This window comes from Hevea brasiliensis, chromosome 8, assembly GCF_030052815.1.
Source record: "Hevea brasiliensis isolate MT/VB/25A 57/8 chromosome 8, ASM3005281v1, whole genome shotgun sequence".
Lineage (NCBI taxonomy): Eukaryota > Viridiplantae > Streptophyta > Magnoliopsida > Malpighiales > Euphorbiaceae > Hevea > Hevea brasiliensis.
In genome coordinates, this window is record NC_079500.1 from 9,008,507 (window position 1) to 9,034,466 (window position 25,960).

At 30.8% G+C, this 25,960-nt stretch overlaps 1 protein-coding gene across 1 annotated transcript; it reads right to left on the bottom strand.

The window, feature by feature from the left end:
• Nucleotides 1–4,693: 4,693 nt before the first annotated feature.
• Nucleotides 4,694–7,146, bottom strand: LOC131182272 (iridoid oxidase-like). The gene is made up of 3 exons (XM_058151211.1): nucleotides 6,665–7,146; nucleotides 5,595–6,036; nucleotides 4,694–5,519 (listed from the first exon to the last, which is right to left on the bottom strand). The coding sequence occupies exons 1-3, from the start codon at nucleotides 7,141–7,143 to the stop codon at nucleotides 4,896–4,898; spliced, it is 1,545 nt and encodes a 514-aa protein (XP_058007194.1). The 5' UTR covers nucleotides 7,144–7,146; the 3' UTR covers nucleotides 4,694–4,895.
• Between the last annotated feature and the right edge of the window lie 18,814 nt (nucleotides 7,147–25,960).

A 25,960-nucleotide genomic window follows, 5' to 3' on the forward strand; every position in this document is an offset into this window, starting at 1 on the left:
TTAAATAAATTTTATTTAAATTATAGTAGTAAATAAATATTATATTATTAAAGACAAATAAATTCATTTATATTAATAATTAATGATATAAAAAAATTAATATATAATGAAAAGATAATTTATTTTTAGAAAATATTATTAGAGACAAATTTTTTTGATTCTAAAAGTAACTTCAGAAATTTTAGTATAAACAATTAAGGAAAATTTAATTTGTCTTTAAAAATAGATTTAAGAGCAAATAATATAATTTATTAAAATGAAAAATGAGACAATTTTTTTCTCTATAAGTTACTATTATAGATAAATATATTTGTCTCTAAAGATTAAATTAATATCAAATATACATTTATTTCTATATTTATCTCTAATTACATTTAAAGACAATAATAAATGAAACAAATAATTATTTATCTCTAAAAATATATAGAAAAATAAATAATTTTTTGAGTTAAAATTTTTAGTCTCAATATAATAATTTTGATGTAATATCCCATGACAAGTTATCACCAATTTATAGATTAATATATAATTAAATTTAACTTATCATCACTCTAAATTAGTGTCTCACAGTCATTCCTTAACATCTAAATTTTCTTCACAAAATTTTAAAAAAATGTTTTTCATCTTTGGCTATATGATTTAATATATACAATCATCAACTTAAACAATTCTTAATGTCAATTTCTCTATCTTCTCCATGGCCAAGCTTTTTTCGTAATTACTAAGCTATAATCATTGAATTGAGTGGATATCTTCTTGGTTTCTTTTTGAATTTTAAAAAGGATAATTCTATATTTAGAGCTTCCTAATTTCTTTAAATACGATTATTTCCCATTTTTTTTACCTTCTTAATAACAGAGGCGGATTAAATAATAATTTTGTTTTTCTTTTAATTTTTTTAAATAATAATCTTTTATTTTTATAAAAAATAAATAAAAATTAAATTAATTTATTTAAATTTGCAAATAATTAATTATAATTTAATATATTATAATTTTTTATTTTTAGCTTCTATCATATAGTTGTTCTTTTCACTTAATTTTATTTCAAAAATTCAAGAAAATTTGATTAAAAATTTTAAAGAAGAGATTTTTCCGATATATATATATATATATATATATATATATATATATATGAAACTAGAATTCCTGACGCTTGTTCTAACTTTTACAATAAATTTGTGGAAACCCATTTTTTTTTTTATTAAAGTTATTTTTTTTTTCTTTCCTTACTTTACTTTTACAGTTTCCTATAAACTGACGTATTTTTGTCAACTTCATTATTATTATTATTATTATTATTATTATTATTATTATTATTATTAACTTTGGTTTCAAATAAAATTTTTATGTTTAATGGGTCTATCAAATTAGTTTAGTTGATTAAATTTTGTTATATTTTGAATATGTAGGAGATTCAAATATTCATTATGTCAGCTGAATTTGTTTCTCTTTTATTAAACCTAGCTATTATTTTGGAGGTTCCAGGAGAGTAGTAATTATAATACATAGCACTGTTTTAGTCCATTTTAAAATTTCTTAGCATTGAATTTGTTATTAAATTAAATTTTAAATTAATATTTTAATAATTATTTTATATGTAATTTTCTAGAGTTTTATTTTATTATTGAATCTTAATCCAATTTTGATTAAATAATTTATTTTGTCAATTATCTATACATTAAAGCTATTAAGATTTCAGAAACAGGCCCTTTAATGTCTTTTATATTTATTGATATCTGACTATGAAATTTACAGATGTGTTACGCTAAATTGATTTGAGATTGATCTGATCTTATTAAATCTCTGAAACTATTGAAATAAACTGTTGAAATTGCACTGTCAGTTATTATTCTCTATTTGAATTTTTTTTGTTGATTTTGATTGATTTATGAAAATTAATTTTTGTTTTGAATTGGTACCTGTGCTCAGCATCTATATCTGCTATTTGTGCCCAATATCGTTATGGCACTAGACTTTGTGTCCCTAGTGTTGATGAGTTGAGAAGAGAAATTAACAAAATTAACTAAAATTAACAAATTAACTAAAATAAGCATTAAGAGCATAAAATTACTAAACTAAAAAGGGCAAAATAGATGCAAAACTACCTTAAAATACTTATATAAAATGAGTTTATCAAAGTACCTGCACAGCCATGCTTACTGAATTCAGCTAATGTGGCATTTTTACACATGTGCAATGACTTCACACAAGATCCATTTTTAGCCTAATCTAAGGTTTTTATTAGAGGATATATAAAACATCTTATCTCATTCTTTCCTCAAGATGAAAGAAAGGAAAACCTAAAAAAAAAAAAAACCGCAAAGAAGCAAAAGAATCGAAGAAGAAGTGGAGAAAGACGAGTCATCTTCAAGCTTCCTCCATGGTCTAGCTCGAATTTTGGCTCATCTTCACCAGATTCTTCATTGTTACCAATCAAGTTTTTCAGTTCTTAGCTTGTTTTCATGTTTTTATTCCTTCTTCTATACCTTGATTTTCTTGTAATTAACATGGATTGTGAGTAGTTTTCTTAGATTGTGTAGTTGGGGAGATTTTGTGGATTGAAACTAGGTTATTCCCAATTGAATGAAACTTATGAGGTTTAATCCATTTCTTATGTACTTATTGACATGCTTAGTGTAGGGCCTCATTAAGTATTATTCTTAATCTTTGATTGAAGAACTAAAAGGAGAAAATCAATTGATAGATAATCAAGAAATTGAACTTAATTAACTTAGATTTAGAAATAGATTAAGGATTAAGAGTGTTTTATATATTAATTAAAGTTCTTAATGAGTTTTAGTTGATCTAAATACCGCGAAAGTAGGATTTCGTCAACTATAATACTATTTATTTCACTCGAAAGAGATTTCAAAGGATATAAAAATAAGTCTTCTTTAAACCCATAAATTTCATAAATTGAGCTATTTAGAAAAAATTCCAAATCAACTTGAATAGGAACCCCTAACTCCAGAATAGTCTTTTAATCCATTATGGCTTGAATTCTAATTTTAAGTGCTTTAGTTAATCTTGTTTTGCTAGTTATCTTTAACAATACCTTGTTTACTTAATTTTAGTCTTTAATTAAATTAGCTAGTTGTTTAAATTGAGTTTTGCATTTTCATACCTTAAACTTCAAATTCCCAAATTTCTTTTATTTGTTTGATTAAATTACAATTTTAACATATATTTTAACTTGTAATGGAGTTGACAAGGGTTCGGGATGGCTCGTGCCCATTATTGATTTGACAAGGGTTAGATCTTGTTATTAGGGAACCAAAGAGTTCTACAAGCTGTAGATCTCTGATCTTTGGGAGATTGGTCAGACCACATATGCAGGATCATTTGAATTTTCAACAAATAGGTGATCGGAAGACCGGTAAGTCGAGCCATAGATCGGAATAGCATAGACAAGACAGTTGCTTTAGAATACACTTAGCATGATCTTCGCTGGGAATCACGTTGATAGTACTATTCCATGACGTATAGCTGCAAATAAGTTCGAAATTGCTATAACACCTACTCAAATACATTCTTTTTGAACACACAATTGAAATGTTGTTTGATTACTATCTTGACATTGGGACTAACTTAAGCATCGGAATGGTTGCCAAAAAAACTATTGGCCTCACCTTTTCTTGATTTTAGGTTACCCGAATATCCAATATTCATCATTTGGATACCTAGAGAATCACGACAATATCAGAAATAAAGGATCGACTAGTATAGGATCCACTCTACTAAATAAAATATTCTCAAAAGTACCCCATGATATAATGTACAATATTTTTGTCATCTCTTTTATAATTAGTCTTGGTAAAATAAATAATTAATTTAATAAAATTTAAATTAACATTAGTTAAATTAATTATAATAAATAACAAATCAGTAATAAATAGAAAGGAAAGATAAACTAACAAATAATTTTATAAATAAATAAGAAATAAAATTTATTGAAAACAAAAAGATTTTGTTAGTAAATTTAACAAACAAAAAATAAAACAATTTTATTAATTAATAATCATGAATTAATTTGACTATCAAGAACGTAAGAAAGGGGAAAAGAGAAGAAAGAGTGGGCCAAAATATTTTTTTTTTTTGACAAATTGGAAGCCTAATATAATAGTTTAAAGGAACTTTTTCTGAAATAAAATTAAAGTTGAATAATTTTATTGAAACAATTTGAAATTATGGATAAAAATGAAACAAACATCAAAGTTAAAATACAATGGGTAAATTCCCCTTGTATTTTACCTTGCTTATATGATTTACTTTAAATATATTAGTTAAACAACTTATAAAACTTGTATAAAGGATTGTGGCTTCAATCTAATTTTTGAAAAAAAAAAGCAACATTTTAAATACCGTTTAAAAGTAATTTAAAAAAATTGTTTGAAATTTTTGTAATTAAAATATGTTAAAATTTAAATTAAAACTAATTTTAAATGATCTCTAACTAACTTATTTAAGGATTTTTCTTGCCTAAACTTGGTCTATCATAAAACTGAGACACAAGATATATTGTGAGACCCACCTATTAAATATATGGTCTCACATATTTATGTTTTGAGTTTATAGTGAATCGAATTTAAACGAGAATTTTCATATATTTAAGGTGCTGCTTTTCTCAATAATAGCTGTAATTACAATACTAGCCTTTATATATAATAAAATGGTGAAAACTAATTCAAAAATTAATTAAAAACTTCAAAGAAATAAATGATTATTTAAGTTCATGATATTTATTCTTGTTCATACAATACATTACACAACAACACAATCTATGTAGAGGATCCTAAATTATTAGGAGATGCTCCTCCTATGTAAACTAAACTTGAAATATATATATATATATATATATATATATATATATATATATATATATATATATATTCTTCAGGTAGTCACTTTCCTTGGACGTCTCTTGGGTATGACATTCAAAGGCACAAGCTTTCTCACTGATATCCCAATCCTTTCTCTCATATCTAAGGTTTCAGGGGTTGAATCCTTCTCAAGTTCCCAGTCAAAACAGTGAATTAAAGATGCCAGACCAAGGAGAACTATTCGTTGAGCCAATAACATACCTACACAAATCCGCCTTCCTGATCCAAATGGAAGTAGCTCAAAATTTTGCCCTTTGTAGTCAATACTTGAACCAAGAAATCTCTCAGGCCTAAAGGACAATGGATCTTCCCAAGAATCTGGATCTCTTCCTATTGCCCATACATTCACAAGAACTTGAGTATCTTTGGGTGTGTGGTACCCCATGAAATTTGTATCTTGTATTGTGTTTCTTGGAACGAGTAAAGGAACTGGAGGATGCAACCGAAGTGTTTCCTTCAAAACAGCTTGCAAATATGGCAGCTTCTCTATGTCACTTTCTTCAGCATTTCTATTTACTCCAACAACTTCATTGAGTTCTTCTTTAACCTTTCTCATGGCTTCAGGTTTGCGAAGTAACTCTGCCATGACCCATTCTATTACTGTGCTTGTAGTCTCTGACCCAGCAACAAACATTTCCTTCAAGATTAAACGCAAACAAAATTAATTAATTTTAATCCAAAATGTAGTTAATTATGATGTTAATGTGCTTACCATTATGATTATGATGATTTTTTCATATGGGATCTTCTCCTGCCAATCTTTTCCGTCGCCTTCAAATTCCAACAATGTGTCTAGAAAGTCCTTAGCCTTCTCCTCATTCGGTTTGTGCTTCTCAATCCTCTCTTTCACAAACCCTTCAATAATCTCCAATGCTCGTCCCATGTCTTTCAACATGTTCTTCTTTAGTCCTTGTGGATCTAACCATTTGAAGAATGGAAAAAAGTCTGCTACGTTTGGCTTCCCTGCCCACACTAAAATCTTTCCCAGGGTTTGAAAAAATTCATACCCTTCTTTACTTTGCGAATCCAAAAGGTCTTTTGACAGCATGAGGTTCCCGACTACGTTAAATGCCATTATGGAGAGATAGCGAGGTAAATTCACTGCGATTGATTCTCCCCTTGCATTTGCAGCTACTGCATTATCTTCAATACTCCTAGCGAACATTCCCACAGGATGAATTATTACATCCACTTTTTTTCTTTTTACTAAAAAAAAAAAAAGAATTTGAACTATGTGCATTGAATTGGTTTTCACCATTTTATTATATAAGAGGTATATATTTAAAAGCATATCATATAAGCTAGATAAAATATGAGTGTTTTAAAGAAAGTAATAGCTGCCAATTCTAAAAAATTCAAGACAGATGGTTGCAAAACAGCAACTGTAGCTAAGAATGAGAGATTTGAAGGTGATCATAAAAAAAAAAAAAAAAAAAGTGCAAAATAAGATGATTGACTAATCGATAGCATTAAAGTCCATCTCTAAAAATACTAAAATTATATCAAAACCCAGAAAAAAAAAATGGAAAAAAACAAGCATTAACAGTTAAATTTGTAAATTGACCGTTACAAAGCTAATTCACATAGAAAAAGTGTTATTCAACGCTCAATATTACAAGAAATTATTTAGTAAATTTATTATATGTACAACGAATTCGTCATATTCATTGACTATAACGAAATCAAAATTATGAGAAATTATTTGATAAATCTGTTATATGTATGATAAATATAATAACAATCAATTGTCAAAATTAAATGCCCCTTAAAATTTTCTGTTACCTTATCATTTGATCAATGCACTTTCGCCGCATGGAGGCTGTCTCATTGATTCGCTTATTGGTCATCATTTCTATCGAGCAAAGACGCCTAAGCATGCGCCAGTATGGGCTAAACTGGCCAACTGCAAGTGACCCATCTCTGAAGTTATGACTCGTTAATACATCAAGACACTTACGATCACAGAAGCTGGCATCGTGATTCTTGAACAGCTCCGCCGCAGCCTTGGCCGACTGTATCACTAACGTTTCCATGGATCCTAGTCTTAACCGGAGCACAGGTCCATACTTCAACTTCAGCTCCTGTAGAGTTTGATGGGGCACGGTTCCAAGATCGAAAATATTGCCCAAGAGTGGCCATCCTGGAGGCCCTAGAGGCAGGTTCTTTGTTCCATTTCCCCACTTTTTTCCATTTAGGCACAGAACCAGAAACAGTGATAAGAAAAGAGTTGTGCAGACTAGGAAACCGTAGATGTTCTCCATTCCTCTCTAGTGTTTTGAGACAGCTACTGCTAGCAGCTGCTCTTTTATAAGATAAATCTTGAAATCTTCCTCCAATAATATCAATTCTACGTGTGGGCTCTCACATTTGACTACGTGCAATTTGAGCGCTTGCAATAGTTGAATATTAATGCGTATTAGTCAACATGAAAATATTTGAAAAACAAGTTAGATATATTTGATTTAGCAGTTAAATGATAATAATTGTTATTAAAAATAATTAGAAAATTTTCAAATTTTAATATATTATTATAACAATTTTAATTATTAATTAAAAATTATTTTAGATATCATATTTATGAAATGCTCAAAATTAAAAAAATAAAAAATTAAGTCAATATTATTTAATTTAATAATATTTAAAATTATTCTATTTTAAATTCAAGTTTTAATTAAATTTGTTTTTATTTTGGTGTTATAAGCTTTGTGCTTATAAGCCAGTTTGACTGAATATTTTACTATATTATATTAATTTAACTCATTAATATATTTTTAGTCATTTTAATAATTAATGTGCTTATAAATTATTTTTTAACAAATACATTAATTACTTATCAGTCTTTTATAAACACTTTAACCGAATGCATAAATGCTTATTAGCTTAAATTAATTCATAAACACTAGGCATTTATATTCTAATTTTCATAAGTTAAGCTACACACACTCCTAGTAACGGACAACAATATAAGAAGAAGAATTAACTTTTAATGGGATGTATATATGTATTGGATTTTAGAAAGAGAGAAAAAGACATTCATTAAAAAGATAAACAGTACAAAATCTTCTTATAAAATTGAATTTTCTATTAAATAAATTTGATATAAATTTTAAAAACTAAATATATGAATAATTATTTTATTTTGATGGCATAAATTGAGTTGATAAAGCAATTCAACTGACGAAACGATAGAAAGCTTACTCCGCTTAATTTCAATTTTTAGTCATTATTTGTTTCCATGAGTTTGCTATGATAATTAGCAAAATAAGATATGCTCTTAAAAATAAGATTTTGTCTATTTTTCTACATTATTAATAAAACAACAAATCAACAAACGAAACAAAATTCTAATATATAAATTTTAAAAATTAAGGTAATAAATAAAGATGTATTCCAAATGAGAGATCATTATTAACACAAATCATAGAAAACGAAAGAAATAAGAAGGAGAAAAAAAAGAGAAGGGGTTACTTAAGTTAGAAAATCGCTCCAATGACTAGCCAATGGATAGAAAAAAAGATAGTGGGAGCTAAGAAAAAGAGGTGGAAAAGTAGAAAGATTATTGGAGAAAGTCACTCCAATGACAATGACCATCTAGAGGCTAGAAAAAAGAAGGCGGCGGTGAAGAAAAAGAGGTGTAGGAGGCAAAGTTCAAGAAAAGAAGAAAGATTTTTAGATAGAAGGAGAAATTATGATCTCTCTAAAAACACTAGTCAAATTTTTTTTTTTAATTAGATGTATTTATAAAAATATTTGAGAAAGGGGAATTAATAATTTGATTGGAAAAATATTTTGACTTAATATCTATTAACTTTTATGAAAATATTTCCAAAGCCATATTTATTCTAAAATATCAAATATTTATTTATTAGTTATAATCTCATGTGTTATGTGTTTAATAACACTTTATTATAGACTGAAAAAATATATATTAGATAAAGTTAAAAAAAAAAATAAATATATTGTTTAAGTTGTAGAATACAAAGTGATGCACCAATCAAAGTTTTTAAACTCGGTCCAGTTACAAAATCGATAAAGACTGAAGGTTAAAAGTTTAAAGTTTAATTGAGGTTGAATCAGTATACTATTAAATAAATATTAAAAATTAATAATAAAACTTTTATTATAATTAATATTATTATATGTATTTTATTTTAAAATATATTTAGTTAAATTTTAATATGTAAATGCTTTTTAAAAAAAAGTCAAATCTTTAATTAATCTTTTAAATGAGATTTAGTTATTTATAATAAAGAAATACTCAAAATTAAAATTTTATAATAACAAATTTAGTTATATCAATGAAAAATAAATGCTAATATAATAAATTATATAACACAATAAATAAATAAATTTATATACGATGATATAAAAAGATATTGAATAATCCAAGTTAACAATTACCATTAATTATTCAAATTGTAAGTGAGTGAAGCAAAGAATTTTTAATTGTCTTTGCAATAGTTGAAGGTTAGTAATTATTAATTATTTTAAAAATATAATATTATCTAAATTAATAAAAGAAATCATTTTATATAGTTTTGAAGTGTTATATTTTGTAAAAATATTACACAAAAGATGTGTCGCTTATGTCGTTTGCCGGCAGAAAGAAGGATCTTGGTCACAGGTTTAATTCCCACCAACCACAGCCCACTTCCGGGGAAGGTATGCCGCACATAATGGGGCATGTCTAAAATTTACAAATGGTACTTTGGAATATGATGATCATGAGTATGGTAAGACGAGGAATTATGGGGCATGCATGACATGCAAATGTAAGGGCTGGACTAACGCAAAGGAATTAGGCCTATTTGGGGTGAAAAAAACTAAGCCCAAATTGAGCAAGCCGATGGGGCATGTGATGGGTTGCGTATGTGGGCCTAGTGTGACAAAGTCCAAATCCAGGCTGACTAAGGAAGAGCAGGCTGCCAAGAAAGCGAACAAGGTTGAAAAGTCAAATCCAGGAGCCATGGGGAGAATTCCAGTAAGGATTGACTCCTTTGGCATTGGATTAATTCCTTTGGCAAAAAGGAATTTTTGGCGAATCCTCCATTCGTCTGTTGATCCATTATAGCTTGTCTTCTAAGGTTTGGAATTTCTTTTTGAGATGGTGAGGCATTTCATTTTGCTTCCCAAAGAATCTCTCATGCTCATTTGCTCAATGGCGGTCCTTGACTTATGGCAAAGTGCAAAGTGACTTTTGGATGTGTGCTTTTGTTAGAATTCCACATCAAAATAATATGAAGTGAAAAGGCATTATATAAGTAGTTGAGTTATAATATTAACTTAACTAATCATTTTGATATGTAAAGTAATATAATCACTTCTATAAGACTAAACTAAAATGAATTAAAAATATAACTTGACCAACACTCTTTCTAAATTTAAAATGGTATCAAAGTTCAGACTGGATTATAGATTTCAGTCATCCATAAGACTGTATAATTGAACTCCTATTAGGTTGAAAATAAAAGTACAAACTAATTTTTGAGTGACAATTTGAGAGGGGAGTGTTGGAATCTCATACCGAAAGAATATGAAGTAAAAGAGCAATATATAAGTGATTGGATTGCAATATTTACTTAATTAATCATTATGTAAAGTAATTTAATCACTTATATAATCCAAATTAAAATAAATTAAAAACATAATTTGATTAACACTCTCTTCAAATTCAACAACTTTCTATGCTATTGTATGATCTATCTGGTTATTGCGTAATGTTGTCATTTTCAATGGCGTACATCGCTGCTTCATTACTATTTGCAGCATCATTTTTCATTGGATCTCCACTTGGATAAAATGCATAATTGATGACTTTCCTTATTCTGGCTCTCAGCTTATGCACGAGGTTAATAGCATTAAACTTTGGACCAATCCTAAGAAAAATCGTCCAGCTCTCCTTTGGTCCCCTCCACCTTCTTGGTAGAAATGGAACACAGATGGTTCCTCAATTGGGAATCTTAGAATTAGCGGAATTGGTGGTGTACTTGGTGATTAACTGGGGGTCATCAAATGCATTTTCTTTTGTCCTATAGGAGTAACGGATGCCAATCAAGCTAAGATTAGATCAATTCATAAGGCCTTATTAATCACCAAGTAGCTCTTTTCTTCTAATTCCATCCCTCACAATCTTACTTTTGAATCTGATTCTCAGAATGCTCTCTCCTGGATACAAGGTACTTTACCTGAGCCTTGGAGACTTGCAACTACATTAATGAGATTTCCAACTTGATTGCTTCTCTGCCTCGAGTCCCCTTCACTCGTACTTTTCGGGAAGCTAATTCTCTAGCTGATCATCTTGCAAAAGCTGGTGTCTATCGCATCGAAGAATTCATTGCTTTCCTCTGATTTTTATCTATAATGCATTTTGTGTTTTTAATTAATTAATTTTAATAAAATATAAATCATAAAGGACATTATGGGAAATACAAATGCCCCCTTTATATATATATATATTAATTTCATATTTTAATTAATTACTTCTTATAAAATTTTATATTTAATTGAAGTTAAGTATGAGTGGAGTAAGAATTTTAAATTTATATAAATATTAAAATTAATTTAAATAATAAAAATATAATTATAGTTAATTTAAAGAATGAAGGACATCTTTGGTAAAATTAATGTTTTCCCTTTTCACAGTGATATACAGTATCGATTATTATTATTATTATTATTATTATTATTAGTAATTTTAATGAATTTTTAACTTTTAAATCAATAATAGAATTAATCCTAATTTGAAAACTTTAAAAGAAATTATAAATAAAAAATATGAACCAATTAAATTGGTCTATAATTAATAAAAAAAATTATAAAAAAATACCGACCAAACGATATTATTTAAAATAAAAATTTATATAACCATTTTATTTAGTCGGTATTTTCAATTATTAAAAGAATAAATTACAAACTAAGTAAATGGTAGTTAATTTTTTTTAATTTTCAAATTATATTATTTAACATGAAAAAAATATAAAATAATTATCTACGATTTGTTTAGTCAGTAATTACCTAGTCAATTATTACCAACTAAAATAATTAATAAGTAATTACTGACTAAATAATGCTTAATAAATGATCGCTAATTCCTTTATCCCCAGGATCTACCCATGTTAAGATCAACCATATCTCCACCAATTACCTACTAAAATTTTTGTTACCTAATTAATGTACTATCTACTTGTAGTTGGTAATTAGATGGTAAGTGGAATTACTAACTAAAATTCTCCTAAAATAGTTAATAATTTTAATAGCTAAAGTTTTAATTTTTTTTTTTTTAGTGTGATTTGAGAATACTCCTAACCTTAAATAATCTTAAATATTAATAAATCGTTCAAAAAGAAAACCAAAAGTTTTAGTAACTATCAGTAAGTGAAAGTTGGCCTAAAAGTATAAAAAAAAATAGATGTATTTGATTTGGCAGTTAAATTTCAATAATTGTTGTTAAAATGATATACTTCATAATTTTTCAATTTTTATCATTATTGTTATAATTTTAAATTATTGATTAAAAAAATATTTTAGATATCATATTTATGACATACAAAATACAAAATAAAATTAAAACAAATAAATTTTAAATTACTTCAAAATTATCAGGTTTTAAATTCAAATTTCAATTCAACCCAAAAACTGAAAGGTTGAGTGTGACCCCACAAGCCAGTGGATAGATATTTTTATTGGCATTTCATCATATGAGATAGAAATCAATTGCTTTGGCATAATAATTAATTTGTTTGAATACTTTTTATTTTGCCAAGTATTCAAACAAATTAATTATTATGCCAAAGCAATTGATGTTTGGTATGATCTCCTGTTGGGGATAATACCATTTCGTGAGAATTGTTTAATTTATATTATTATTTGGAAAAGGACCTTTTAACCGAGTGTTGTGGCCCTCAATAGTTCTGTGTCTCTTGTCAAATTAAAGAGGTTGGTTAATTCCCTTTTTTTTTTTTTCAAGACTTCTTTCTGTATAGATGGAGAAGATACTTGCAATATTAATGTTTTATTTTTTTTTTAAATTAAGTCAAATTTCTAATTAGATTAGCATTAAAGACATTAATATTATATAAGAGTATTTATGGAGATATCATTTTATTTTATTCATTAATGAGAGGTTTTACCTATTGTAGTCCTATAAATGGTTAGATATTTTGGCTTAAGATGAAGAAAGAATATAGTCTAAGAAGAGTAAACTATTATCTATTATAATCTCATGAAGTAAGAGAGACTTCGGTCTAAAATAAAGAATGGCATAATCCAAGAAAAAAGTACTATAGTTCATTGCAATCCCATGGAAGGAAAAAGATTTTCGCTTAATATAAATAAAGGATATAGAATTCAAGAGAAAAAAATTCTTATACATTGATAAGTGCAATATTATTCATGCAGTTGAAGAGACACCCGTTATGATATATAAAGTAATTAAAATAATAAATATATTATATTATGTACAAAGGGGAATTAGAGAATTATGCAATTATGAAATAGAATTATGGGCAAATAGTTTTGAATTTATAATTTATGATTTTATTAAAACTAATAGAAAAAGGCAAAACTAGCGATGTAACATATATTAAAAGGGTAAATTTTATTGTTGTGATATGTTTACTTTATTTTTTTATAATTTATGCACTTTTGCAATACACAGAAACTATAATTGGACTTATTGCTAGGTTGTAATACTAACTTCAATAATATTTTATTTCTTCAATAATTATTGGACTTATTAATGGTCAATAAAAGAAATAACCAAAAAAATTACATATCATATTAATGAAGAATTTTGAGAACATTTTATTTTATTTCGTATGTAAATTTTTATTTTTTATTTTTTTTTATTTATGATAGACGAAATTTTAAAAAGAAATATGAAGGATCAACTACTATAAGATCAACTATGTCAAATAAAATATTCTCAAAATTCATGTAATATTCTTTTTTATTACTCTTATAATTCTTTTTCATTACTCTTATAATTTGTCCTGGTATAATAAGATAATTAATTTAATAAAATTTAAATTAATAATAATAAATAATAAATCGTAACAAGAAAGAAAAGATAAACTAACAAATAGTTTTATAATTAAATTTTAAGAAATAAGATTTATTAAAAAATAATGTAACAACCCAAAATTTTAATAATAATAATAAATAAATAAATTAAAAATTAAATTAAAGATTTAAAAATTGAAAATTTTTTCAAGAATGAATCTGGACAACATGTCTGTCCAGGTTCATTCCTAGAATTTCAAAAAAAAAAAAAACCAAACAGCAAAAAAAAAACCAGTAGACCCCACCCCCCCTCTCTCCCTCACGCATCTCTCTTTCCCTCATCTCTTCTCTCCCTTTCTCTACACTTTCCGACCGGTGAGGGGTCAACCACCACTGACCGGCAACCAAGCGGCTTTAGGCGAGGTCGCACGAGGCACCAGCCAGCCGGTAGCACCGCCAGACGCGGCAGCAAGAGAGGGAGAAGAGAGAGAAAACACGCACAGTGGGCAGTGGCTTCCCATCGCTATTTCGGCTTCATCCGACGTCCGATCGAGGCGATTCAGGTGGCGTTGGAAAGCTTGTTCTGAGAACTTTCTTTTGATACTAATTTTGCAGCAAATGGAGGTCGGATGAGTAAGATATGGAGGAGAGAAGTTTTGAGTTTTTTAAGTTTTTGGCTCAGATCTAGGACGATTCGACCATTGAATTGACGATCCGATACCACCTATGGACTGAGGGAGAGGAGAAGAACATGATGGTATAATCAGATCCGGCAAATGTCGCCGGCGACCGGCAGCTTGCCACCGTGCTCGGTGGTTCCGGCGGTTGCTCCGATAAGCTTTGGAGATGATTCAACTTCCAGAGGCTTCCTCATAAATTTTTGAAATTTTTGAGACACAGATAAGCTTCGAGTAAGGTTATTTTCATTATTTCTCTGTCTGTGGAGCATAAATGCAGTATTTCTTTAACAGGAAAAATTGGAGAAAAATTCTAAGAAAAATATATAATAAAAGTAAAATTATTTGAAGATATTCTATGATTTTTGTTGAATTTTTGAGTGATTGTAGAATATTTTTGAAAAAAAATATAGATGGATTTTAGGTAGATTTTTAGCATATGGGTATATAAGATTATTTAAAATTATGATATTTAAATTTTATATGATTGGTTGAAGCTTGAGGATGGAGGTTTAAATATGTGAATATTAAATTGGGTTGAATTAAGAATATGTTAGCTATTGGAAACTTATGGAATTAAGTAATATTCTTGAATAAAATATTCGTGGATGATCGAAAAATTATAATTCCTTTTGCAATAGCCTTATAATATTATAAAGGACCGCGGGGCAAAATTTTAGAATTTTTAGAGCTCGTTTGGATAATTTTTGCAAAAGGGCTAGTTATAGGGACTAAATTGTAATTTTTTAAATTATGGTTGTTGACTATTTGGGTGGGCCCAGGAGGGGCCTTGTGATGTGAATGAGTTGTGATTGTGTGATTGGCAGATATAGAAGTGTATTTTGAAGCCTTTTGCAGGTTGGGTAAGTCCCAGGTATAGGAGAAACTCCGTCAGATTTTCGGCATGAATTAAGCTGTCTGTTGCCTCTTTAGAGTTTTATTTTGACTTGGTACTAATAAATTTATAATTTGATTATTAGGTGATCGATGTCAGCTATTCTCCTCCATCCAGCAGCCATAATAGTCCTCGGTGTACTGTGAGTAAAATATTAATTTTAATTGTAATTTCGATATTATTATAGGTTCAAACATGCCCATACATAACTTATATGTATATATCTATGTAGTTAAACTCTAGGCACATTTTATGTTGCATTCACATTTGTTAAAGTGCCATGGATATTGTTTGTGGTAATTTGGAGCAGTGTGCGTGCGTTGGCGTGCGTGTGGTATGGTGTTGGATATGGACAGGACGGATAGACATGGCTTGAGATCTTCACTGGGACCCGGTCCTTCGGGGTAGACACGGCTTGAGTTCTTCGCTGGGACCCCGTATTTAGTTTATTAAGCGAAAGTACTGCTTGAGATCTTCGCTGGCAGATGTTAGATTAAGAGGGCTATATAGGGGATCAGCTCCCATATATATATTGTCTGACACTCTCGGGTGTGTGAGTGCTCCAAATTGCCTTTTTGATGTGATTTGTATGAAATTTATGATGATGTTGCATTTCACTCCATAGGGTGCATTAGCCTTAAATAGCTATAGAGATTATGGTTAGAATTGGTATTTTACTCTCTGAGTCGAACGCTCACTCCTGTTCACAATATTTTTCCAGGCTACAGGAGAAGACCTTTTTCAGAATAACATGTTCCTTTCCTCGCAGGTTATGAAAATAAAAATTTCTTAACTGTATTATTATTATTATTATCTAAATTCGTAATTTAAAACTCCGCATGTACTAGTAGTAGCATTAATCCTGTCGGGGACTGCATGAATTTAAGTTTTTGTATTAACAAATAAAAAGTTTTTATGAGTTTTAAATTGTTTGTAAATGATGTAACAGGGTTGAGCTGGACTCCCCTAATTTTAGTTTATGATAATTACTGGGTTAAGTTGGCCCGAAATAAAATTATAAGAGTTTAATTTAAATTATTTTATATGCAATTTGAGACTAAATTGTGGGCCTAGTCATGGGTTTGAGAACAGTAAGGCTTACTAAGGGCCTCGGAGGCTTTATGTCGGCCCAAGTCCTAGTGCCGGTCCGGCCCATAAGTTGGGTCGTGACAAATAAAATGATTTTATTACCAAATTTAATAAATAAAAATTTTATTAAAATAAAATAATTTTATTAAAAATGTAATAAATAATAGTTTCATTAATAAATTTAATAAATAGATAGTGAGAGAGATGGGGAAAGAGATAGAATGGAGAGTGAGAGCAGAATACTATAATTTTTTGATAATTTGGAAGCCCACTATAACAAGATAAGGGAATTTTTTTTAAATAAAAATAAAATTAAATAATTATTAAAATAATTTGAAAATAAAGAATAAAAATGAAATAAATAACAAAAGTTGAAAAATGATGAATAAAAATTATCCCTTATATTTTAGACAACTTATAGAACTTGTACATGGGATTGTGTTTTCAATCTAATTTTTTAAAAAACATTATTTTAAATACCATTAAAACAATAATTTAAAAAAATTGTTTGAAATATATATATATATATATATATATATATATATATATATATATATATATAAAGTCTTTAAATTTAAATTAAAAATCAATTTTTGTGGTCTCCAACTAACATATTTAAGCGTTACTTTAAGTGTTACTTTTTTCAATAATAGTTCAAATGTTAATGTCAAATAAGCCATATATATATATATATATATATATATATATATATATATATATATATATATATATATATATATATATATATAAAGTCTTTAAATTCAAATTAAAATTCAATTTTTGTGATCTCCAACTAACATATTTAGGCGTTACTTTTTTCAATAATAGTTCAAATGTTAATGCCAAATAAGCCATTTATATATAATAAAATGATAAAAAATTAACCCAAAAATCAATTAAAAACTTCAAAAAAAAAAAGATTATTGAAGTTCATGATATTTATTCTTGTTCATAGAATACATCACACAACCGTACAATCTAGATAGGGGATTCTAAATTATTAAGAGATACATTTCTCACACATATTAATTAAACTTTTAAACTTGAAAGTGCCTATGTTTTTGTTTTTCAAGTAGCCATGGTCCTTAGACGTCTGTTGGGTATGACATTCAAAGGCACAAGCTTTCTCACTGACATCCCAATGTTTTCTCTCATATCTAAGGTTTCTGGAATTGACCCTTTGACAAGCTTCCAGTCAAAACATTGGGATGTGGTACCCCATGAAATATTCGTAAGTAATTACTCACTAAATAATGCTTAATAAATGGTCGCTAATTCCTTTATCCCCACGATCTACCCATGTTAAGACCAACCATATCTCCACCAATTACCTACTAAAATTTTTGTCACCTAATTAATGTACTGTCAACTTGTAGTTGGTAATTAGATGGTAAGTGGAATTACTAACTAAAATCCTCCTAAAATAGTTAATAATTTTAATAGCTAAATGATGCGTCCCTACCGCAAGTGCACGGGTTGTACAAGTAGTATAGAAAAGATATCGATCCCACGAGGAGTTGTGTTAATGATTGAATTTTTGATATAAAAAGTTGAGTAAATTGAAATATTTTTGAAATTAAAGTAATGAATTGATGGGTAATGGAGTATGAAATCTAAATTTGCAAAATTAATATTCTATTCAACAATGTATTAATTAAACTAAAATTGCATCAAATTGAAATAAGCAAGTTCAAATATGGCAATATTCAAAATGGCAAGTAATTAAATTCGATTAGAAATTAACAATGGTAAAATGGCTATTACGGAGTTCGTGATTTCATATTCGAGCTATTTTGGGATTTTAAATTGGTTATCCAATCTTATGAAACTTATGGGTTTTAAGGAGATTAATTCTTAAATCCTTTGAATTCCCTTTCGAGTGAGACAAAGAGTGCCTTAATCAAACTAATCCTACTTTCGTGGAGTTAGAATTAATTAAAACCCATTAAGTTCTTTAATTAATCTGTGAATCCTCTTAATCCTTAGCCTATTTCTAGGTCTAAGTTAATTAAGTCCAATTTCTTGATTATCTATCACAAGGCCTTCTCCTTTCGGTGCTTCAACCATGGATTAAGAACATCACTTAATGGGATCCTACACTAAGCATGTCATTAAGCATACAAGAAATGAATAAAACTCATTAAGACCACAAAATATGGATTACCCAATCAAAATCCACAAAATATCTCAAATATTACAACCCTTACTCCAGAATCAAAAGTAAACTACTCACTATCCATAATGCTTACAAGATATATTGAGTTTAAGTGGAAATAAAGCTTTAATCTAAGCTAAGGAATAAGAAATTAAACACTAGAAATGTAGAAAAATGTAAGGAAAGAAAGAAATCTGCAAATCTTAGTTGAAAATGGTGTGGAAGGTGAAAGTGACTCTTCAAATTCTGCCTCCCTTCTCCTTTCCTTTTCTGCTCCTTGTCTCCTTCCTCTAAAATGGGAAAATGAGACTATTTATATCATTTTTCTGACATGGAGCCCTAAAATGGTATGTTCTAGGAGGATTTATCTGAGGGAATCTTCTGCCAGCTCATTAATGAACTCTTTATGGGACTGCATAAGTGGATGCATAAGTTATGCGATCCCTTATGCGATTTTAGCTGGTTACGAGTCACTTATGCGCATGACTTGGTGCATAGGTTATTCACAATTGCGTGAAGGTGGATATGTGAGGCGTGACTGTGCTTATGCTATGCAGTGTCCTTATGCACATTTCTGGTGTTTCTGGATCAGTGATCTTTCTCCTTATGCAGATCTGCATAGCTTATGCGGCAAGTTATGCACAGTTTGGTCAATGCATATTTCAGCTTGAAAACCTGTTTTTGACATCTTTGGCTGTAGAAGACACTCCTCAATGGCAAAATTCTCTTCAGTCCTTCAAAAACACCATTTTTCCTACAAAACAAAGTAAAAATTACAAATTAATGCAAAATTGACAACTATGAAAAACTAACTAATTAACTAATGAAATTAGCTAAAAATGACTAATAATCAAATAAAAATGGTTATAAAATTAGACCTAAATGACTATGCAAAATGTATGCATCAAATACCCCCAAACTCAAGCTTTTGCTTGTCCTCAAGCAAACTTTAAAATGTGGTGCAAAAATTTTAGGGGTGCCTTATCCAAAGAGCTATGAAAATTACCAATTGAAGTAACTTAACACACCTTCAGCCATACCAGCAATCCATATACCCATCCTTCAAAATGCAAAGAATTTAATGCTTATCCAAGCTTTCACCGCTTAGCCATCAAGTCAATTATCATTCAAAATCCCCAAACCAACCAATCAAAAGAGATGGTCATGCTCAAAAGGAATTCTAGAACAATCAATAGTCAAAGTGTCTCTATATGGAATGATGGAATTGAATGAATGAATGAATAGTTTTCCAATCCCATAGGCAAATTCCCTACTCCTATCTCCACTAATGTAGCAAGTACTATCAAGAGATCAAAGGTCTTTTTAGGGATGTAATGGGGCCATGGGATTCAAAAAGAGGCTAAGAAGAAAGATGGGTAAAAAGTATTCAAAGCATGAGAATATTTTCAATTTTGAAACATAAGGCACACTTTATTATATCTTTTTCTCTTTTTTTTTTTTAATATATAGGAGAAAGAAATACACAATGAGGATTGTCAAGTGCTAGCATATTTTACAAGACACATAAAATGGAGGGACATTTTGATACTTTAGACTTGTATTTTGCATTTTCTTTTGATGCTTGTCCCTAGAATTTGCCACCCCCAAACTCATTTCTTTTAATACTTTGGGTGGATTTCTTTCATTTTGAATGACAATGGTGAAAAGCACATATACTAGCACTTTTTACAAGATGACAAGCATTTCTTCTCCCTTTTATTGTATATTTTTTTCTTCTCTTTTTTTTATTTTTATTTCTATTATTTTTAGAAAGTGTACCTAATATTCAATATTATTCTCATGAAAAGGGTTGGAGTGTTTGGTTCATTGGCTAGGTAGCAATAAGGGTTTCAAGAAAAATTAGGAATAAAAAGGTTCAAAGGGGTTTGCAAGGGTTAATTTTAATTAGGAAAAAGGCCAAAGGTTTAAAATGAGAAGGTTTAAATCAAAGAATGCCTAATCATCTCTCTTTTCAAGTACAAGCTGGTATTTCGCCTTGAAAGGTTTAGAAAATTTGTTCTAGGATTGGTGAGACATCATTTGACTACCTTATATCCAATAACTTCCTCTAAACACTTCCTTCTCCAAATGACTAGTTGGGTGGCTTTTTGGCTAAGAAGATATAGGCAAGGGATAGACATTTCAAAACCTTGCACCTTTTAGGAAACTTTCAATCCACAAACCCAACTAAAAGGTGAGTCAAATCACTCTCATAGGCACATTTTCAATACTCAAGGGATTTGGCAAAAGATTTTAATGCATGGTGCATGATTCCTAAAATGAGTAATGCATTAACTAAATGGAGGAAGTCTATTTGTATGCAATGTGTACAATTTCTAAGTGATGTATAATGTGTGTGTAAATGTGTTATGTATATGTATGTGTGGAAATATATGTAAAATATTTACAATATATGTAAATGAAATGGGATGAGATGTTCCTATACTCAAAATGTGAAAAATGAAGCAAAAATCAAAATGTTAAAGCCAAAAATCAAAATGTGCACCCCCAAACTCAAAATTGGACATTGTCCTCAATGTCTCAAGTAGTGGATAACCAAAACTCAAAGCAAATAATATTGACCAGGAATTGTAAAAATTAAGAGCAAAAAGAAAGAGTTACCTGGTATGGAGCAGAGGAGAATTCAAGATATAAAGGGATGCATAAGAAGCTGCACGAGGTTATGCGAGTAAAAATCTTGTCGGATCAAGTGCATAAGTAGGGTGCATAAGCCGTGCGGTTCTGCATGAGTGACAATATGGGTTGCATAGGCTATGCAGGATAGTTGCATAAGGGGAATACAACATGCGATTCTGCATAAGTAGCGAAAAGGGTTACTGAGCTATGCAAAATATTTGCATAAGGAAATTCATAGCTTTGCGGTGTATACAAAAGTTCTTTGCATGAGGATTGGCAAGAAATGTACAACCAACGGTAGAAGCATTAAAATATATACAGTACGGGCAAATATGTACAAAAGGGTAATAAGTGCAATGAAAATCAAAGAAGACTAATGTAATAGCTATCCAATAAAACTTCAAGAAAAACAGAATTTAAAACAAACTAATTCAAAAGAAACATAATTCAAAGCAAACTATAAATGTATGAACATATTTACAAAGAAAAGGTCCTACAAGATTGAACAAAAGTAAAACAGAAGCTAATCTAGTTCTATTGTTTTGCCCTTGTCCAAAGATGTTGCTAAGGGGCTGGTGGCTTCACTTGTCGAAATGATGGTGCTAGAGGAGGTGATGGAGGTGGGGGTGGCATGCCCAGAAAGATCATGAGTTGCTTCACCATTTCCTTCAATTCTTTCTGCTTGTCCCTGGTTTCCATGACAAGGTCAAATAGTTGATCATGACGATCCTTGAGTGTATCAAGACCAGTGTCAAGCTTCCTATCCACAAAGTATATATCATCACTAAGCCTTTCAAGATAGGTGAATAAGGCTTTAGTGTTGAATGCAGGAGGGGCTGTGGATGAGGAAGGTTCAGCTGTAGGAGGTATGGGCTGAGCAGAGGCTGCTGGGGTGTCTTGTGCAGGCTGAGGGGGTGGGGTAGGTGTAGTAGGGTGCTGTGGGACTGATGGGAAAGGTTGGGTTTCTGGTTGTGCATTGGGCTCAGTGTCTGCTGCAGGTTGGGCAGTGTCAAAATATGACAAATTGAACCCTGTTTTGGTTAAGTGTGCAGTATCAAAATATAAAGTGTCCACAAGTGCTGGTATTGAGTGCTCTGCAGGATTAAAACCAAAATGCTTGGCTATGATAGTGATGAGCCCTCCCAAAACAATGTCACCTATGGATTTGGTGGCAATATGCAGCACATGCTCACAAAAGAAATAACCAGGAGAAACCTTAACTTTGTGAAATGCACACCATAACATAAATAGTTCAGATTTCCCCACAGCACCAGAACTAGTCCCTCTGCCCAATATGGTGCTAGCAATCAGCCTATGAATAAACCTAAGTGCAGGGTCAAGTATTTGGGAGGTTTTTGATCTTCCAGCAGAGAAAGTTTGAGGTTGGTTTGTGATGATTCTCCAAAATTGGGCAGCATTCCAAATACCCTTGTTGGCTACCTCTACTCCAGTATGTGGCACTCGAAACAACCCATCAATTGCAAAACCAAAAATGCTATGAAATTGGTCCAATGACAGCTCTCTATTTTGCCCCAAGCATCTAAATTTCATAATTGGTTTATGGTCTACATCATGCAATTTAAGGGTAGCAGAGAATGAAGAAATAAACTCCAAAACTAGAGTTGGATAAACTATCTCCTGTTTATGCACAAATTCTATCCAACCCATACCATCAAGATATGCAACTACATTGTCAAATAAACCAAGGGATTGTAGAGAATCGGCAGAAATATACCTAGTGGGTTGTACCCTTCTATCTTTGAGTCTCTTAAAAGCTGCCTTTTGAATTGTATCAGGAAGAGGCCAAGGTAGCTTTGATACCTGTGAAGCTACTGAAATTGGCTTTTTGCTGGAAGAGGGTGTGGAGGCTGGAGCTTTTGGCTTTTTGGGTGGTGGTTCCGACAATGGGGTGGGTGGTTCTTTGCGTTTGGATAGAGGAGGGGCAGAGGACATGGGTCGCACAGATTTTGACCGAATTTTACGTTTGTACGTGGTTGGGGAGGTGGTGGGGGGTGTTGCTTGTGGAGGGGAATTAGGGTTAGGAGGTATTGTTGACAATGGTGAAATCTGGAGAGGGGAAGCTGGACGGGAATGGGGAGGCGACTCCATTGCCGATAGAGAGGATGGAGAGATAATGGCGGAAATGAAAATGTAGGGGGTGGGGGGGTTTAGGGTTTACGTGGTGAAAGTGCTAGTGGAGAAGAAGGGAGAGAGACGGTGAAAATGCCGGAAGAAATGGAGGTTGAAGGATGGTCGTGGGTAGAAGAGTCGGAAAGTGGAGGTGGGAATTTTGTTTGCCGAAAAGGAATTTGATTTGAATCGGGTTTGTAAAAGACTGCATAAGTGAAAAATGATTTATGCATAACCTGTGCACTCTTTTATACATGTTTCAGAATGATTTGAACTTCAGAGAAATAGCTTATGCACAAGTGCATAGGTCATGCACTGTCCTTATGCACTGTTCGGCAGGTATTGAAATCTTAGGTTGGTGGTCATGCAGTTGTGCATAAGTCATGCACCTTCCTTATGCATGTTTCGGTGACCCTTGAAATTTTGAGGAGTGAAGTCATGCGGGAGTGCATAAGTTATGCACTCCCCTTATGCACCTCTCGGCAGAATTGGTTTTTCAGAAAATCGGGTCATGCAGAAGTGCATAGGTCATGCACTCTGCTCATGCACTCTTCGGCAATTTTTTTCAATTTGGGTTGGTGGTCATGCAGATGTGCATAAGTCATGCACTCTGCTTATGCACCCCTCGGTGGGTTTTGAGATTCAGAGTATGAGGTCATGCAGAAGTGCATAAACTATGCACTCTGCTTATGCATGTCTCGGCAGCTTTTGGAATTCAGAGTCTTTGGTTATGCAGAAGTGCATAAGTCATGCACTCTGCTTATGCACCCCTCGGCAAGTTTGGTTTTTCTGGGTTTCTGGTTATGCAGAAGTGCATAAGCCATGCACTCTGCTTATGCACCCCTCGGCAGGTTTGGAGATTCAGAGCTTTTGGTCATGCGGAAGTGCATAAGTTATGCACTCTGCTTATGCAGACTTCGGCAGAGAGAGAAAATGAAGAATTTGAAGTTATGCAAATGTGCATAGGTCATGCACTCTGCTTATGCAGGTTTCGAAAGATGTGAAATTTGACAAAATTAGGCTATGCGGAGTTGCATAAGTTATGCACTCTCCTTATGCACTTGCAATAAAGGTGAAAAATGGCAAGAATTGTGGTTATGCAGGATTGCATAAGCTATGCAGTTGCTTATGCACAATTCAACAAGATTAAGTTTGCAATGGAACATGAATTGCAACTGTGAAAAATACCCTAAAATGAGGAAATATAATTCTATGAAGCATAAACCATGAGAATTTTCACCAAAAACACATCAATATATACAAAGTTCATCAAAAATGCATCATACAAGCATGTAGAAGATGGATCCTGCATAAAAGGCATTTGTGACCCATGCCATTTTAACTCAAATTCTGCAAATCAACATTTAGCACATTAAAACTCAATAAAATCTGCATGAAGTTGCATCTATTCACAAATGATAAACTCCCCAAGTCATGCCAAGAAAATGCAGCATTTCTACCTTGAATCCTACAACCCAAAGAAGCTCAAAACTGCAAAAATGACTCACTTACCACCATATTAAGATTAAAAACACACATACTTAAAAGTCACACACCTAACCTCACCAAAAACACAAGCCATTTGCTGCAGACACCCTTTTTGCTGCAGATTCCTTTTTTTTTTTTTTTTTGCTCTGCATAAACCAGATAGCAGCCCAAGGACAGAATCTATCTGCTGCAGATTGCACTTTGCCTCTGCATAAACCAGATTACAGCTCCTGCACAGGTTATGCAGCAAAAACCAATCAGTTTTTGGGAGAATTTGAAGGACAAAATTTTCAAGTTAAGAATCACTTCCCCAACAGTTCACCAGCCTTTCTTCATTGAAATACATCTACAAGGGACAAGATTTAACAATGTCAAAAATTGAATTTGGGGAGATTTAAGATAAAAACAAAATCAATGAAAGTAAAAGTAAATCAGCAAAATAAAAATAAAAGGACTTGGGATGCCTCCCAAGAGGGCTAATTTATAGTCCTTAGCTGGACTTTTCATGAATTTCACTGAAAAGAGGTGAGGGATTGGAGAGCTTGTAACAGCTTGCTCCTATTATTGGGTCTCCAGTTATGTAATGTTTCAATCTATGCCCATTGACCTTAAAATTCCCAGATTTTTCACTCCAAATTTCTATTACTCCATAAAGGAAAACCTTAGAAACTCTATATGGACCAGTCCACCTTGACTTAAGTTTTCCAGGGAACAATTTCAATCTTGAGTTGAACAACAAAACTAAATCACCTTCTTTGAATTCCTTTTTCCTCAGATGCTTATCATGCCAAACTTTAGTTCTTTCTTTGTAAATACGGGCACTTTCATAAGCATCCATCCTCAATTCCTCAAGCTCATTAAGTTGTAACAACCTTTTCTCACCAGCTTGCTTAAGATCAAAATTCAAGGTTTGAATGGCCCAATATGCTCTATGTTCTAGCTCCACAGGTAAATGACAAGACTTACCATACACCAACCTAAAGGGAGTAGTTCCTATAGGGGTTTTG

Coding starts and splice junctions, on each gene's coding strand:
- LOC131182272 (XM_058151211.1), bottom strand. CDS start 7,143: ATGGAGAACATCTACGGTTTCCTAGTCTGCACAACTCTTTTCTTATCA. Junction 6,037..6,664: donor TGCATTGATCAAATGATAAG/GTAACAGAAAAT, acceptor AATGTTCGCTAG/GAGTATTGAAGATAATGCAG. Junction 5,520..5,594: donor AAATCATCATAATCATAATG/GTAAGCACATTA, acceptor TTAATCTTGAAG/GAAATGTTTGTTGCTGGGTC.